The sequence below is a fragment of the Cynocephalus volans genome, chromosome 6, assembly GCF_027409185.1.
Source record: "Cynocephalus volans isolate mCynVol1 chromosome 6, mCynVol1.pri, whole genome shotgun sequence".
NCBI classification, from domain to species: Eukaryota; Metazoa; Chordata; class Mammalia; order Dermoptera; family Cynocephalidae; genus Cynocephalus; species Cynocephalus volans.
In genome coordinates, this window is record NC_084465.1 from 91172684 (window position 1) to 91191685 (window position 19002).

The 19002-nt window shown below is 41.2% G+C and overlaps 1 protein-coding gene across 5 annotated transcripts in view; it reads left to right on the forward strand.

The window, feature by feature from the left end:
• Nucleotides 1–19002, forward strand: part of CREB5 (cAMP responsive element binding protein 5) — a 388746-nt gene that overhangs the window by 294680 nt on the left and 75064 nt on the right. For 4 of the 5 annotated variants that reach the window (XM_063100059.1, XM_063100058.1, XM_063100061.1 and 1 more), the window contains 2 exons: nucleotides 2493–2619; nucleotides 7640–7750. In XM_063100059.1, coding sequence (XP_062956129.1) covers nucleotides 2493–2619; nucleotides 7640–7750 — 238 coding nt within the window. The remainder of the gene's footprint in view (nucleotides 1–2492; nucleotides 2620–7639; nucleotides 7751–19002) is intronic. The other variant, XM_063100060.1, reaches the window with a different exon arrangement.

Sequence of the window (19002 nt, forward strand, 5' to 3'; positions counted from 1 at the left end):
ATTAATGCACAGTGTGGAAATAACTTACCTAATAAGAACATCGAATTAAATAAATCATACCATTCCCCAACCATTCTATACAAGTTTGGGGAAGAATTAAAAACTTGTTTTAAATGTAATTACTTTTGCATTTCCATCTGCATCACCGTTAAGTTGTTCAACTGATTTGTGTTTTAAAAAGAGCACATCAATAAAACTGATAACCACAATTATTTCTAACATGTCGGGTTGGAGACAGAATGTAAATGGTGATCATATGTTGCCCTTTGTTCATGAAGAAGATATTGCAAAACAACATAAAAAAAAAGAAATGTCTTTAGTTGTCTTTTCTATAACAGTTTTGTTTGTCCCTAATTGTCTATACTTGAAGCATTTCCGTGGGAAACAGACATATGGTAAAAGGCTGTATGTATGTAAGTGTAGATGTATGTATTTACATCTATTGCGATGGATATACAGAAGAATAGAGAGGTGGATGATTAGCTATATGTAGGGGTACTCTCAGAGTCTTTCGCATGTGAAAGTAAGGAGTTCCGATTATTAATCTTGGACTTAGAGATTAAACATTGGACTTAGAAACTATTATTAAACATTATATGCTTTGATATACAACTATATTTCCTTTTCAATAAAGTTCTCACACTAAACATTAAAACTGGAGAATATAAACAAACACTGGCTATTGACTGAGCCATATTCTGTACCTATCTGACTCTGAGATTTTAAGACCCAGTGAAATCACAACGTACCATATTATTTTGGAGCAATTGAAACCAGCGGTCCCCTTGAACTATAAAAGCTAAAGATCCTTCAAAATCCCTGGTAGTCCTTACTGTCAATCCATACTCCAGAGGTCCCAAGGCCACATGTAAATATCCATAGTACTTACTTCATTAGCTTATCTGAAAATACTCAGTTCATTGTTACAAGCTTCTTACATTAGTCTGTCTATGTATCCACTCACACACATGTTCTACTGACAAAACTGGGTGCAGTTTGTGTTCATCTGCATAACCTCTGTGGGAAGGCTTTATGTTCTTTCATATTTTCACATGTACACCTTCCTGAGCGTATAAATCTTGACTAATTTATGGCTAATCCTTCTATCACAGTGTGTGACTGTGATAGCTCTATCTCCAAAACAGTTCTTGGGCAAAATGAGTGGAAAACTTCATCTTTGGAATTACAACAGCAAAGCAAAGGAAGAACATGCTGGCATTTTTTTTCCCCATTTCAGTCCCCTACTTCTCATGAGTCACCCACGGGAGACAAATGACCTGCAAAGCAAAAGCTCCTCATGCCTCTGAAGGGGCTGCCCTCCCCTGAAGCCCAGAAAAGCACTGCCTGCACGGGACATCTCTGTCTGCAACCTGTACCCAGCATTTAGGACGAGGGAGTTTTCTTCTTCTTTATTTTTTTAGAAAATGCATTAATTCTGGAAGCACTACTTTCTTGCATGACATTAAGGATAAGATTGTTTAACATGGAAGACTACTCAGAGGTCCTGAGAGGTTTTTGTTTGTTTGTTTTGTTTTATGTGTTTGTTGTTAAGTCTTTAATGGTTTGACATTTATACAACTCCCCAGAGCAAAAGCATCAGGAGATTGAGAATTTAGCTGCAGAGGTCACTTGTTTGCCATTTTTAATAAACACAAATAATTCCCTTTTTCCCTCAGCCCCACATTCCCTGGCTCATTAAATCAATTTAAGGCCCTTAGATTTTTTTTTTTTTTCTGGCAAATTGAAGCAAAAGCTTGAACTATGTAGTCCCCCGAGGAATGCTTACCCAAGTCCTGCAGGTCAAGCCCAAATCAGTTTCTGTCAAACAGCCTAACACCTCGAGTTATTATGAAATGAGAGATTGGTTATTGGGGGCTGGGCTCTGCACTGGCCCTGAGAAAGGCCAGCTGCAGTGCCGCCCCAAGATCCGGCTGCTTTGGTTTGTGTCCTGACTTTAGTTTTTTCCACTCACAGTGGAGAACTATGAAAAAGCCAAAATGGATTTCTGTCGGGAATTCATGAATGAAATTTCCTCTGAAAATCCAGGGAGTGAAAGTGTATCCAGAGCAAAGCTGGGTGGGCTTCCAGGCAGAGGTGTGGGAGAGTGTAGATAAAACACATGTACACAGATCTCAGGCTCTAAGACACTTCAGAGGGCTGAGACTTCCAAGTAAACACTGTATTTCACCACAAAGTCCCTTTCCTAACATGCAGGGGTTGTAGGAGATTTACTGACTTGTTTCTATTGAACATCGGTTAGATAATGGAGGTCAGGAAATGAAGTGGAATTTGATATATTAACTAGGAAGCAGCAAAGGAAGCCAGGCTTGTGTTTTATTTGTTATTATTTCCCTAATATCCTCAATTATGCTGCTCTCCATCAGTGGGTCTGATCTGGTGCACATGTGAGGGTGTTGTCCCCGTTGTTCTGGACACTGGTGAAACAGGCCCAGGGCATCAGGAGTAATGTTTGCTGTTTTTCTTTGTTCCAGGCCTGTCCCAGGCTCTCTATCTTCTCTGCTACATCTCCACAACAGACAGAGACAGCCCATGCCAGCCTCCATGCCCGGGACCCTGCCCAACCCTACAATGCCTGGATCTTCCGCCGTCTTGATGCCGGTAAGTGTTTCTGTGTGTCTCACAGTATCTTCTCGCTTGCTCTGAGCTTGCCACTCTTGAAAGAGTAAAGGAAGAGCTGAGCTCTAAGCTTCCTAGAACGAAGGCAGCTGCTGCTTAATGGATGATTGAGCTGTGTGTGATTTAGCTTTGAGGGCCCAGTTGCCCGTCCCAGGGCCTCTTGCTGGCTATCCCATCCTTCATTGCTTTGCCATGAGGCATGGTCCTATCTTCCTGCTGGTGACAAGCAAGCCTATGACACCCAGGGAATAGAATTTGTTCAGGGAGACAGGTTTTAGAACTACTCCAACATCCACAGCTTGGACTGTATAGAGAGTGTCCTTAAATTCCCAGTGAATGGCCAAGCCAGGATCCAGAGTAGTAACTACAATCACAACAATAATAAAGATCCACAAAAAACAGAATAGCTGCTAATGTGAATTCATGCACATCATGTTCTGTTATTCATGGTAGCAGCATTTATTGAGGGCTTACCATATGCTAGTCACTTTCCAAGCACTTTGTCAGCACATGAAACAATCCTGTGGGATAGGTCTGCTACTCTCCCTTTGTGAATGAAGAAAGCAGGGCGAGTAATTTATTTGGCTGGGAAGCACAGCAGCTGTTTTGAACCCAGGAATTCTGGCCCCAGGGCTCATTCCCTCAACCATTACATGATACATACATTCTCTCTCATCACTCTCACAACAAACCTGTGAGGTAGGCATGCTATTATACTCATTTTACAGATGAGGAAACTGAGGCACAGAGAGGCTGAATAACTTGGCTAAGGTCACAGAGCTAGGAGGTGATGGAGTAGGATTTAACTCCAGGTAGTCTGACTCCCCAGCCTCCATGCGTAATCGTTATATTATACTGCTACCTTCTGAGAACAATAGATAAATGCAGAAGGGAGATCCAGACTGTTCAGAGGAAACCTTTATCTCCTTCCATGGGATCTCCACCCTGTACCTCTTCTGCCTCCTCCTTGCTATGGGCTTTGGTGAAGATGGCTGTGTTATTGTTCAAAGGCCACAGGAGTTCTCAAAAGCCCTAGAGGTGATATGGCAATTCAATTGAAACCCTCCCACAACAATATTAACAATACATAGCCTTTTAGCATTTTAAGGAATTGTCTACATTATTATTTAATTTTATTCTCACAGCAGTCCTTTGGTGACTGGCCCGCGCAGGGATCCAAGCCCTTGACCTTGGTGTTATAAGACCGCACATCATGGTGTGTTATAAGACTGCTACTTAACTAACTGAGCTAACCGGCCAGCCACAGTGATTGTTGATGTACTCATTTTACAAATGCAAATCTGTAGAGTAAGAAGTTGAGGGAATTGTGTAATGTCACACAGCCTGCCAGTGAAGACTTGTGACTGGAACCCACACCTCAGTTCACAGAGTAGCTCAACTCATCCCTGGTAGAGCAATCTGCTCATGTGTCTCAGTGTAGGCAGGGGAGCGGAGAAGGGCTTGCTGAACTCAGTGTAGAGAAAGGGACCTCCCTACTATAAATACTGGGTAGTCTGGGCTAGAAACAGTTTTTGCAACAGTGAGCCAGAGGACAGATTGATCTCGTTGGCTTTACCCGCAGTGCTGTCCTTACACCGCTTTATATGAAGGAAACCAGCACCATCAATGTAATCATCCTGGGTTTTACTCAACCAACTAATTGCATGAAGACTTCCACCACAAGCTGTCTTCATTTAGGCTTTTGTCCAAGATTAGTTTCCTTTTAGAACTTCTATGCATTTTCCAGAAAAATACCACTGCAGAGACCTTTCTTTCTATTTGGCTAAACTGTGTACCATTCCCAGGGACAAAGGTGGGACACTTGGGCTGAAAGAGCCCAGAGGAACGGTGCCTGGTGCCGGTTTCTGCCACATCATCTCATTGTACAACTTGACCTCCTATTGATGCTCTGAAGTAGAAACAGAGGCTCAGGTGCAGGGTCCAGGGCCGGTGTAGACAGAAAGTCAGGGAAGCCACCCCCAAGAAGCTCCCAAACCTGTCAGTGACGTGTACAGCTACCATGACAATAAGGTGTCAATCTAGAACAGTGATTCTCAACTGGGGGTGATTTTGTGTCCCGGGTGATATTTGGCAATATCTGGAGACACTGTTGGTTGTCACAATTGAGGCAAGTGGGAGGTACTGGCATCCAGAGGGTAAAGGTCAAGGATGCTGCTAAACATCTTACAATGCTCAGAACAGCCCCACAACAAAGGATTATTTGGCCCCAAATGCTAATGGTGCTAGACTTGAGAAGCCTTGGTCTTGAGTGACGCTAATGTTACTAGTGAAAATTAACATAAGATCTCTAAAAAGTATAACCCTAAGAGTCCTAGGCCATTGAAATCTGGGCCTTTTCTTCCTTATTATATCCCCAGTTCCTGTGCTATACCTTTGTCATTTCAAGCATGGCAAAAGGAGAGTCTCTTCCCCTAGAGTTTCTGCCCTGGGAAACTAAGATTCCCTGGGTGTAGAAGATAAGTCTATGACTTCAGGTGAAGGTGAGATTCTTAACTGACTTGTAACGCATGCTCCCAGCCCACACATTTCACAAAGGCTGGGTCAAAACAAGATGATGAATTTGTTCATTCATTCATTCACTCATTCATTCCACGAACTTTTGTTGATCACCTTCTATGTGCCAAGGACTGTGCTGTGCTAGATGCTGGAGAGAGGTGAAGAACGAGGCGGGCATTGCTTTCAAGGAGTTCACTGGGGTGTTTTTTCTTATCTTGAAAGTCAAATGCTTTAATAATTTGGGCACATGAGCACCCATTTGTAATCACAAAAGCTCAGTGAACTATGACGTTCTAGCTCCAGTTTTCCAGTGTGTGAGAACGGTGAACTTCTTCACTTGGGTTGCCCAGTGTTCAGCAAGGCCACTCCCTCCTGCAGCCTCTTGATTCTCCCCAACTCATGAAAGTCAAGCTTGTGGCGCAGACTGAGCCTTGTTAGTGCAAAGCACCAAATAGTCATTTTGAACAGGCTCTTGATGACACTCCATGTGTGTGAGACAACCATCGTTAAACAGAAAATGCAATTTTTTTTTATAGATAGAGAAATCAGCCTGTTTAAAACTGGTATTTGTGAGTCACAGGGTAGAAATAGTCATAGACTATAACTTTTCCAAAAAGTGGGAAGCCTTGCTGACCACGGATCCAGAAGCCGCAAGCAGACTGCTCTCACCTTTTTGTGTAACTAGCAGCTTGGAAAACTCTAGACAATCATTTGTTCCTCTGAAAGATCCTTCTTTGGAAAACTGAAAGCAAAAGCTCTTTTGGACTTTGGTGTTCCTCCTCAGGAGGGCCACCCATTGGAATAAAGGGTCAAATGCTTTTCCAACTCTCCCATCCCCCAGCCTTTGGAAGTGGGAGTTATAAGTTTATACACACTTTTTAGAGCAATGAAACTCTTGAATTCCTCACAACTTAACAGAGTATGTGAATGTACTTAATAGCCCTGAACCTAATGTACTTAATGGCACTTAAAAATGGTTTAAATGGTAAATTTTATGCTATGCATATTTTACCACAATTTAAAAAATAATTAATAAAAAAAAAATAAGAGTACCTAGGCTGCCCGGAAGTTTAAGGTGTGTGTGGGAGTGACCATTTTATTTTACTAAATTGGTAGGGCCTCAAAAAATGTTACTGAAGTGCTCTGGACTGTATCGAAAAGTTGTCCTCACTGGCTTCTCGAGAAACAGTTTCCCACATGCACACACTGCCAGATAACTGATCAGCTAATTCAGGAGAAGGGAGGGCTGATGGTGCTTTGCTGTCACAGGGAGTATCCACCCATCAGTGAGGGGAAAGCTGTTAGCCAGCACCTCTGCTAAGCTACAGATTAATGTCATAATTACATGCCTTGGGGGCAGACACAAGAGGAATTGCAGATAAAGCGTCTCAACAGTGGAAGGGACCTTTGAGGGTCATTTAGTTCAACTTTCACTCTCAAGCTCTGCTGTTGTTTGTAAGATTTCCATCCTTCCCTCTTTGGACACCTCCGCTGATGAGGAACCCCTTACTTTACAAGACTTCCTAGGCTCGCCCTGAGTAGAAACCTGAAATTTCCAACAATTGCTTTCGCTTCCATCCTCTGGCAAATGGAGACACATCTTCACGGAAGGCTCTATTTTCCTTCTCCCCTGAGGAAAGTCGAATTATTTTCTGTGTGATTCTAGTATTAAATGAACTTGCTTTATTCTCGTTCTCTGAAAAGTGTTAATTTTCTACTAAACAGAAAATATTATTAATCAGACACACCCTTCCTGGACCAAAATAGACATTTTGCTATATTTACTTTTTAATAGAAACCCCCTGGAGACAAACATGCCAGGACTCAATGCAGGTATTTGAGTGATGTGAATCCTAGACACATGCCCAGCCAGCAGGACATGGCTCACAAGGCCCTCAGCTGCTTTCTCCACCCATCCAAGGGCCTGGGGTAGCAGCTCCAAGCCCCATGCTGGGTCATTCTGATTGTGTTTATGAGCTAGAGCAACAGAAGACCCACTGTATTTGAGAGCATTGCTTTTAAAATTAATTTTGTTTATTTTTTTCTTATTTCCAAATAAAAATTTAGAGAGAGCCAAAAAGCCGTAGATATCCTTAGAGAACCATTTGTGTATGATATATCCTTTGGGCATCTTCCTATGCATATATTACTCTTTACAACCATAAAAATAAACATAATTAGTGGTAGCTGAGTGTTTGCAAAAGTGGAAATATTCAGCTATTTTGTTTGGAAATTATCTACAACAACGGCACAGCTCTCTCTGGCACGGGACATACTGTAGAGAAGGCACAGCTTTGCATGAGTCTTTGATATGCTTGGGTTCAAGGCACAGGAGCACATTGCTGACCATACACCAAACCACAGGCTTTCTCAGGAATTCTTTTTAAAAACGCTAAATGATCCACTTGAAAGAGAAGTGCAGCTTTGTCCATGACCGAGCCTGCCTTTCTCAGACTTCTAATTCTGTTGCTTTCCTTTCTCTTAGATGGAGAGACAAATGTCCGTGAACTCCAGCATCATGGGGATGCAGGGTCCAAACCTCAGTAACCCCTGTGCTTCTCCCCAAGTCCAGCCAATGCATTCAGAAGCCAAAATGGTAAATAACAGTGATAATCATCATTGCATTAGTTCACAACTTTTTCTTTTGACTTCTACTCTGACTCCAACATTTCAGTTAAGTCAGGTAGAAGGCTCCGTCTTTGTTTTGGTGAATAGGTCTTTCTGTGCGAAGGTAGTACAGAGATTGGCTCGCTCTTTGACGATATTTGTTATGGACTCTTGGCGTCCGATAACCAGTAACAAGCATTGAATTGGTGTGTGGTGTTAATGAAAGGGACATTAGGACGTTTAGGGAGATCCATAGGCGTTGGGGCGAGATATGCCCAAGTACGTGTATACATATTTGCTCAGCATGTGAAATAACAAGAGTAGTCCAGAGCTTCTCCTTCTTTAAGGTAGTTACAGTTTTATTGCTGCTCTTCCTGTTGTGGAAATACTTTGTGTGTTTTGTTACAGTTGTCAGATGTGATGTTGATTTGAAAGGATGAGAACCTTATTTTCTTGCAACCCTCACTGAAATGCATGATTTCAGGTGATAACCTCCAGTGACTTTTAACATATGATATTTGCGTGCAGTTAAGGTCAGTCTTTACAATCACAGTGATAGACTTATGCATCTATATTCTACTAAATATTAATAAAAGCCGTGCATGTATGTTTTCACAATATTAAGTAAACTTGCTGGTTATATTTAGCGGAGTTACTTGAAGTAGGTCATCCAGTTTTCTGAGACCACAATTAGTAATGTTATCAGATGACAGCAAAATACACTGCAGCAGATTTTTTAATATCTGATATTGGATAAGGATAGCTTTTGTAGAAGTTGGAGATTTATCTGGTCTGCTGACTGGCGGCATTAGGGACTATGTCTGATGGTTGGTGGGAGGATGTTATTGACGGTTCTGAAAGTTAGCCATCAGTTCCTGAGCAGGGGTGGAATCAGACCCAGGGACTTCCTTTTCAATGTCAGCAAGAGTTTTTTTGATGCCTGCTTTGGTCACTTTCTCTTGAAAACTTCACTAATTTGACTTGCAGCTTCTTGACCGAAAGAATCAACTGAACTCCCAGTATTGGCTACCTTGGGCAAATAAAATCTGTGGTCAAGAGAGTTCTTTTTGCTGTGCCACAGTCCCTGTGACATGCCAAATGGCACCAGCCTCTGCAGCAAAGCTCGTTAAATCTTTTTGGAATTGGCAAATATTTTTTCAACTTAAGCCCTGCAGAGCCAAACCAAATACTTGCTGGCAGAATAAAGTTCAAACTGGCATCTGTTCTAGAGACCAAAGTAATGCTATTTACCTTTTTTTTTTTTTTTTTTTTTTTAAGGAAAAGAAAAAATGAACTGTGAATGTACTTAAGAAAAACAAAATTAAGTTCTTCATGTGTATGAATTAGTCTTCTGGTTCTGGGTCTGAATGTTACTTCCCCAGATGGATTATTTCTGAATCTTCTTTTTTACTTCAGGGTCCATATCCCTTTTAAGGGACCTTCCAACCAAACTTTAGGTAGATTGTAAAACACAATTCCAAACTAAATTTATCTGCCAATTAATTTTCTGTGGATTTTGTGCTACCACTTGACTCAGAAGTATTCTACCTCTCCTAATGGCAAAGAAGGAAAATGCTTCCAAAGGTGATACAGGTTTATAATCATTTGTATGTATGAAATAAATCATACAGTATGGCAAATTAATAGTGAAAATGTCAGCTGGAAACAAAGGGAATTGGTCTGTACTTATAAAAATAGTGTAACCCCACAAATGTTTGTCGAGTTAAATTTACTGAGCAAGTATACCACTTTGATGCTTTGTGTTCTAAGCAAATGACTATTTCCAGGCCCTTGATGCCTGGCTCAGTGCTCTTCATCATGGAGTTGGGGCTTTGGGAACACAGCTGTCCTCTCTTCCCAAAGCTCCCACTCCTACCACTCTTATTGCCAATGCATTAATCCAAAGAGAAAAATAGTAGTATGGGCCACTTATATATGGAAGAGTAGCATTTACATAGTAGCTTGGGAAAGTGTTAAGCAAGTGAATTTTAATACATCACTAAGCATCTCTGTTTTTATTATGATTGCTTTATTCACTGGAAAAAACAGTCATTGCCATTAACTAACCATATAGTATTTTCTAGCAGCTTTTGGGCTGCTCAGATGAAAAGCTTTTATGAAATACAAAGCAGTGAAGAAAAAAAAAATCTTCCACGATTTTAATGTCAGCCAGAGCCTCCCCAGGTTTCTCTGAACTATGGGCTTTGTTGTTCTATGCCTAATTTTCTTCCTGTGGAAGACTGGAATGGATTCCAGATTTCAACTAAGACTCTTGTTTCACTGTTTTCAAGGACTTTTCCAAAGGTCACACATGGGCTATTGTGATGAATGCACTCCGCAGGGTGTGTTCTCAGAGCACACAAGTAACCAGAGAGCTACAAGGGAGGTGTTGCCCACACCAAAACACTGCAGACTTATTCTCCTGGGGACAGTGGTGTCAGCGTGTCCACTTCAAACTCCCTATTGGCCTCTGACAAAAGCCATCTTCCTGAATGTCTGGTGAAACTTGAGGGTCTTGGACATGGACAAAAACTTACGACAAGATTACTTTAAATGTACAACTTTGTTAGAAGCTCTCTGACCAGTGACTGCTCATTAGAATGCATCTATCTTCCTTGCTCCAAAGCGGTCATTTCTATTGTGGACGAGAGCAAACTGGGTGTCCTTAACAAGCTCCATAGTGCATTAATCTGGGACATCCTAAATCAAGGAGCACACGGGCTAATCTTTTGATTTGATGTATGTTAGTGTCAATGTACTGTAGCCACATCTGTCCAAGCTAGTTTTATCATAATTCTGATTATAATTTAGTTTTATGGATTCTTTTTCTGTGCAATTAAGCCAATAGACATAGAGCCTCACCATTATATGAGTACATATGCACATATTAGATTTTGTTTTGGAGTCAGAGCAGACTTCAAGCCCTGAGAGCCTTCCATCTTTCTAACTACCCAAAATATTAGGCTCTTCCTTTCAGATTCCTGGGATTGGTGTGTGTCTTAGATGAAATGGGGTCTGCCAGAAAGAAATTCAATGAATACCTGGTGAACATTTTTAACATTCATAGGGGAAAGGGAGGAAAGGATGAGGATGAGCAGAGAGGAATGGGGAAAGAGAGGAAGGAGACAGAGAGGGTAGGCCAAGTGCAGACCATACAGGGACGCATTTCCCGTCTCTGCGGGTTGCGGGCAATTCTGTAGTGCTGTGGTGGCGATGTTCTCAGAGTTCTGAAGATTTGTGTTCATTTCTATTTGTGGGAATTAGACCAATTCTGTCTAGCTCTGAAAGAGGTTTTTGTTTTTGCTTTAAAGAAACCCATAATCGGTTTGAAAGCTAAATCAGTGGTGGTGTTGGGCACTTAGCCATGCACCTGTCTTGTGTCTCACTAGTGAGGAGGTGACTGCTACCATATGGAAACCAATTGAAATGAAGCATGGAACATAAACAACTCTTCAGGGAGGTTCCGGCTGCTCTGCCCAGATTTCACCTTACATTTGGACCAGGGTTAGCAAAAGCGAGGGAGTACTGGTGCTAGGGGGAAGAGAGACACAGCTGTGACCTGATTTTGCCCTCAGGACAGCACCTTGAGAGGCATTGTCTCCATTTTACAGATGAGGCAACTGAGGCTCTGTGAAGTTAACCCAAACCAATGACACATCTCTCAACAAAAGGTAAAGCCTCAGACTCTAATGACAGAACTTTTTGATCACAACATGGATCCTTTGGATAAAAATAACATATGGTTACCAAATGTCAGTAACCAGCAGATTAAATAAAATTCTTTTGGGTGAATTGGGTTAATTTATATTTACATACAAATGGGAAACAAGAATGGCAAGGATAGTTGAGACCTCCGGATAGCCTGGAAAAGATGTGGAGTGGTTGGTAGTACTGAATTTCCCCCTAGTTTTAACCAGAGCTCTGTAGCCTCACTGACTGGTCCAGTTTCACTGCTTCTTTATCCAAACACATTTTGTCTTGACTTTTCTTATTTTACATGTGTGGCTTCTTCTCTTGATTTATTGGAAACTCCTTGAAAATAGTCCTTGCTTACCTCCTTGTACTGTGAAAGGCCCCATGAATGAGAACTGAGTTTAACTGAGTGAGTTGAGTTGAAGTAATAGAGGTGGGAGTGGAATGGAGAGGGTAGGGGGCAATGGTGGGGATAAGAAAGAGAGGATGAAATGACATGAATTCTAAGCTAAGCAACCAGCATGTAAAGAGTAGCTGACTATGTTTGATTTCTTTGAAAGACACCTAGAAACAACATCTGTCGTATTTTTTTCTTGAGAGAGAAGCAATCTGTCTGTTTCTTAGAAAACAGAGGTTGGAATATCATTGCACTCCTAGGAATTGTGAGCGATCAGTACTAAATGTTGTTTTTTTCATTGTGATAGGCTGGTCATGCTGTATTTCGGTCACTGATTTGTTAATACCTCGTCTATAGTTAGGTTTCCAGTTTATTGAATACATATATACATATGTGCATTAATGAATGAATGAAAGAAACAGAAAAGACTGGCGAGTCAAAGCCTTTTAGAGGTGGAGGGTATTTAGTGAAGACCTTGTCTAAATGCCTGTTTTCACAAGTGAGGGCACCAAGGCTCAATAAAGACTTAGGGAGATCGAGCCTTCACTGAAACACAAACCTGAGCCCTGAACTTGGCCTTCAACAATTCTAGTCAGCATTGTGCTTTTCCCGTCACTAGCAGCAGTTCTGTTGGCTCGTGATTCACTCCTCAGGACTGGCAGACAAGAGCTAGGTGGTAGAGTGAGCAATCCGTGGTTAAATATCTACTTTGTTTTGAATGTCAACCTGGGTGTGTTGTGTTTGCCTTTTCCCTCCCTAATTATCAAGCATATGGTGCCCCTTGGCCACCCACTGTCCAACAGATAAATCACAGAGAAGCCTGGCTCTGCATGGAGTTGCCCAGGAAGTTTACACACATGAAAAGACAGACTCCAGGTAACATGTCTCTGGCACTCTTGAGAAATGCAGTGCTTCGATTTGCCTATTTGCTTTAATCATCCCCAGCTTCACTTCCTAAACGTACAGAAATAAAAAGCAGTGAATGAATAGGCTGTCTGCTCCTGAGAAGCTTTGTGGCCAGGCAGGAAATATTGTTGACTTTAAAGAAGCGCTTATTAATTTTGAATCCTGCTAGCAGCCGCGTGTCCCTGTAGCTGGTGATCAAAACACGGTGATGGACTGAACTAAGGTGGCCGCTTTTTTCAGAAACCTCCTCCTTCACTGCTGTGAAAACCACTGTCCAGGGTGCAGGTGCATAGGAATTATGTAAGATTCCTTGACGACGACAACATCAGCAATCCATACTCTCACTCATATGTATGATGTGTCTCATTTAAAGGCAATTTGCCTTCTTAAACACCATGGTAGAAAATTTTAACTGTTAGTGTTAATTAAGCACTTATGTATGTGGCAGAAACTATGTTAAGCATCTTGCAATGCATTCTCATTTAATTCTCACAAGAGTCTGATCCTCAAGATATTATTCTTAATCTCATTTACAAACGAATAAACCAAGAGGTTGGATGGAAGAACACCCAGCTGGTAAAATACGGTGTTGGGATGTGAACCCAGGCATTGGGCCCTTGGTTACGGCCTTTAACCATAGTGTTTCGCCAGCAGTAAGGATGATTATCCTATGAGTTTACATTAGTACAGCACATTACAAATTGCAAAGCGCTTTAAAATACATTGTCCCATTGGAGCCTCATAGCAACACTGTAGGGTCACCAGGGGAATATTAGTATCCTCATTTGATAGACACAGAGAGCTTAAGTGACTTTTCCAGTATCACACAGTGGCATAACGAGACCATAGCCCAAGTTTCCTTTAGTTTCTGTCCTTTTTCTACTATATCATCCTGTCTTTGTGTCCTCATGGGAACATTCTGAACAAAAGCAGGCCTTTATAAAAATAAAGCATAGTGGTATATAGTAAAATGAAGTTCAAATTAATAGCTCAGGCCTAGCCACCTCTTACCTTAGGCCTATTAAATTCTCTAGGCCTCATCAACTAAGTACTGGAGAGAGGGCTTTTTCTATATTTCTGGCTGGCCGAGAAAAGTGCTGAATTTGAGTTTAGCTATTATTATTAAATAACTAAAAGCAACAACCCTTTGAGAGCTAGTAGAAGCCACAGCTTGTTTCTAGTGGCTGAAAGTATGACCTTTCATATGCCATTAGCACTTCGCCTATTTGAACTGTAGAAAATTTAATTTAGGAATATATCATGTTCTTTTTTTGTTACATGTAAATGATTAGATTATGAGATCATTGATAGGAGAAGAGCTAGCAATCATTTATTTATATTTCTACAGAACAGTATAAGTTCCTACAGAATTGATATTCCATATGCTTGTCAGAACTCTAAATACATGGGTTTTATGCATTTGATTACATTTGTCTTGAAAACAAGATAGAGATTACCAATTGCCTATGAATAACCAAATTCCAAAGCGGGAAAAAAGTTCAGGGATTATTTTAGCAAAATCCTTTTTTTTTTTTGAGAAACAAAGGCCCAAAGTTCAAGTTAATAACTTGTCTGAGGTCACAAAGCTAATTAGCAGAAGGGGAATTAGAGGCCAGATTCCTGATGTTCAAGTTCACTGAACTTCCCTCTCCATGAGCTAGTCAGGAATTGACAGGGAAAGCCATCTGCTGGTTGCTGTGAGAGTGAACTTTCTAAGGCGGTTTTTCTTGAAGCATTTTCCGCAGTTTGGTTAGTGAGGCAAACTACATGGGGGAGAAGAAAGCTGTCAATCAGCTTTTCCTTTTATGTCAATTGGCAATTGAAAATAAGCATCAGATTGCCCGAAGGAATGGGCCCAATTCTCTGATTCTTCCTGAGACTTGGTGGTCTTGACACCAGACCACCAAGCTGTTCTTATTTGCCATCCAGGGTATGAATACAGGCCGAGTATTTCACCTCTTGGCACCTGGTTCTAACTGCCTTGATTTTGCCTGCCACCAACCAAAATTCTCTTGTCTCATCACCGTTTTCTTTGGGCCTGCATGGATGTTACGAGGCTTGCAGAACTTTGTTAGTGCTGGGCCTGCAGTGGGGACTGAGCCCACGGCTCACGCCAGCACAAAGGGCTATCGAAATGCCCCTTTCCATCCATCTCTTCTCCCATCTCTCCCTCTCCACTCCCACCACTGACCGACCGACCGACCAACTGGCTCGTCATCCACACACTCAGACATGCTCCTAGGACTCATTGTCTTCCCAGTTTTATTTCTTTCTCTTTCTGCCAGGATCCACCCTGTTTTGGTAACCATGGCAATAGGTGAAATACAATCCCAATATTTGCTGACTGCCTCTGTCATCCAGCCCTGCACACGCATTGCCGGGTCTTGTTTTTGTGTTTGCTTAATGTTCCCAGCCTGAAGTCAGACGCATCTGGGCAGGACAACCACGCAGGGTCTGGTTTGGAACACCCCCCACGGACGAGATTTTCGAGAGCATCTTCCTTGTATATTTGTGTACGTGTGCGCACATGTGTTCCTGTCTGCTTTGGAACATTGTGCAAATAAGTTCAGCTTGTGTCAGAAAAGCCAGGAAAAAAAGGAACTTTAACAAACTTTGTTATAGGGAAGTTCTGCTTTGCAGAGATATATTCCGGTCTTTTTCTTGGAATGTATGTAGCTTACACTTTCCAAGATTTTTGCCAGCACAACTAATAACAAAAGTTTGCTTTGCACTTTGGGATGATGGCTCTGCCTTGATTTGGTTTTTTATGTGGTAAGTACAGAAGATCTGCCAGAAAATTTGGCCTTGAGGGGATGGAAGGTGGGGCATTGGGGTAGACGGAGGAGGCAAAGTTTTCCTCAAGGTTTGGGATTTTCTTTTCTTACAGAATAAAAGGGAGACGCCAACCTTCAAGTCTAAAAATAACAGAGTACATTTTCCCTGTTGGTTTCCTTTCAAAATTGTCTTTTTATCCCATTAGCTTGAAAAGCTGGCTGGATAGTAATACATGATTGTCGCCTTTCCCTTATTCATATGAGATGAATGATTAGGTTCTCGGTATAGTTAAGTCCCCACCAATAAAAATATCCATCCATTATTTTTATTTCGAAATTGTATGTGTAGTCACCAGAACAGAAGGCACGTTCACGGAAGATGAGATTGTCATCCAGTCGCAGTCTTGCATTCCAGAGATTCAAAGTGCGGCTGGACAGGCAAGTCAGTAATCTGGATTCCAATAGAGAGCCAGGATCTGAGGTAGAAGGTGCACACGTGGGTAGAATTTCGGGGTTGGTGAAGCCTGTCACTTGCCCCCTTTCTTGGGACGTCTTTCTCCCTTTCGGCACCCTTGCCTAAGCACGCACCGCACACGTGTTTCCATGGTGCATGAGGCCTCAGTCTGTGCCCCGGTCCCCTCCAGTCCCTTTTCTGCTCACGTCCATGCACCGTGACCATGTCCCCTCCTGTGCTTACCTCCACACACTGTGATCAGTCTCGAAAGGCCCATCCCAGGAGCCCAGCCTCTTCCTGGGGGGCTTCTTGCTCTCTCTGGCTGCCTTACCAACCCTATCCTGTTTCCTTTGCATGAAATCCCATTTGCATATGTAAACTCCGCCCTTCCTTTTTTCAAGACTCAGTTCAAATGTGTCTTTCCTGTGAAGTCCTCTCACCCTTCCCAGGTGGTCAGGACAGGCTCCACTTGCACGTCATCTCTTCCTCAGGCAGCTTTCTCATGTTGTCTCAGTCTGTGTACCTGCTTCATGCCAGCCTGCGAGCTCCTTGACAGCAGAGGCCAGTTTGATTCAGCCCCAGGTCCCCAGTTTGGTCTCTCTCCTGCACATGCTAGGTGCCCAGTACATGTTTGTTGATAGAATGAAGGAAGGAAAGTCTGATAAAGTAATTGTGATGGAGGTGTTACTGTGATTTAATGGCATTCCACACCGTGGACTACTTGTTTTTTTAAAAGTTCCAGGGAGAAGGTAGGACTTAACCCAAATGATTGATTGATAAATGGTAGAATTTAAGGACCACATAGGTGGGAGAGAGATGTTTGAGCAGGTGCAAAACCTTTCCATAATTCCCCAAATTCCTGCATTGGTACCTGGGGGCTCTGCCAGCCGCAGCCAAACGTAGCTCTGCAGAGAAGCCCTGTATGATACCTCTGGCCCTCTGGGATGCTGGTGTGGCACCATATGAAGGTAAAGCGGCCTTATATCAAATGCTTTGACACTTCAGTATTGAAATCCCCTTGCTACAGGCCCAACACTTTAATATGTTTTTAAAAAATACATAAATTCATGGATTTTAATGTAGTTTTGGTTGTAATATATGGTGGCAAACTTTTGGGGATATGTTAAAATGAAAATTTTCTTTGCCTTTTCCCCCAGTATATTATATCAAAATTGGGTTCAAACTACATATAGTTTATATTCAGCTTTTTAAAAAATTTCATATTACATTATAAGCATTTTCTCCTGTTATTGTCTTTTGAAAACATTTTTATAATTGTATAATTTATTCTATGGGTATCATATAAAATTTTTAACTATTCCCTCATTTGTATTTCTGGATATTTGAATTTTCTATACAAAAAAATAGCCCTTTGATTCTAAAAAATAAAACAAATTGACCTGAAACTATTTAATTACACCTTTAATTATTTCCTTAGAATAGATTCTCAGAATTAGGATTAATAGGTCAAAGGGAATAATATTTTAAAGACTTTGTATACATACTGCCAAATTGCTTCAAATTTATACTAGTTTTTATTTCTTCCTGTAATATAGGAGGATGCTCATCTTATAGCCTTTTCAGAAGTATTAAGAATTATCTTTTGTTAACAAAATCTTTGCTATTTTTGTTTGCATTTCTTACATTCTGGGTAATGTTGATCATCTCTTCCCGTATTGATTGGCCACTTGATTTTCTTCTTTGGTAAATCTCTGTACTTTAAGGCAATTCTTCTTAATTGGGGGTAGTACCAGAATACAGAGCTTTAATGATAGCATAGGTGTCCTCCCTCTACTGCATTTTTCAAATTCTTGTTAATTAACAGGTTTTACACCTTTACTAATTATACTTTTGTTTTTTAAGACTAAATGCATACCTTAAATATGTTTAGTAGTGGTTTTTTAGTTTTCATAGATTTTTTGTTTGGAAACAGTATTTTATTTTTTTATCTAATCTCCTTAAGCTTTCTGATTTTTATATTCAACTTATTTATTGCAAAAATATTGGGTCCTCTAGGAATACTAATGTAACTCTTCAACGTTTTCAGTGTTTATCTAACCAAGCCTTTGTTTGTTTAAATATATACTTAAGTATCTTAAATAAACCACAGATTGTGTTTGTGTCATTCACAGTTTTCTGGGGTGAGATTTAAAAGGTCCTTCTCTTATCCCATTGATGACGAATCAACCTCTGACCTCTTTTGTTTCATCAGTCACTATATAAGTTTATGGATGTATATTGGTTAAACTTTATCATTATTACAGGATGGTTAAATGTTGCTGACTCCATTTTCAAACAAGAAAGTTAAACAGAAAATATAAGCAGCTTAAGTCCCATGGGGTGATATTGATTGTAATGTTCTTACTAGTGACTATGCTCCCTGGGGGGGAAGGATCTGAATACCTGGCACTAGTTGGCACAAAATATTTATTTGTCAAATGAGTGTTAGTAATTAAGTATATAATATTAAACATGCATTGAATGCTGATCATGGGTCATGTTACCGTGTACAGTTAAACTATGCATTTACATATATTGTCATAGTTAATCCTTACAAGTGTCCTAAGAAGTAGGCATCCTTATTTTTATAGGCAAATGAACTGGTGTACAGAGGACAGTGCCCAAAGCCACTCAGCCAGCAAACGGTAGACCGAGGATGTGAGCCCAACTTTGGTTTCAGGGCCCACATTCATAGTCTAGAGGAGGATCTGACCCTTCCATGCTGGGTCTTTGCTTTGGTCACCTAAAAGCAGTATGGAGACTGGATTCCAGGAGTGGGGGAAGCATGGGAGCAGTGACAATTAGTCAGCAAATATTTATGATCAGTGTCAACTATGTACTCAGCATCTTTTTTTCTGTTGTAAACAGTAGACCCCTATCATTCCTCAGAGTTTTTCCTGGCACTTTCATAAATCCCCAGACGCATGCGTGTATCACGTCATTTGCCCACACACAGGGTGACAGGTAGGGAACAAAACCACATTGCAGGGCCGACCCCGTGGCTCACTCAGGAGAGT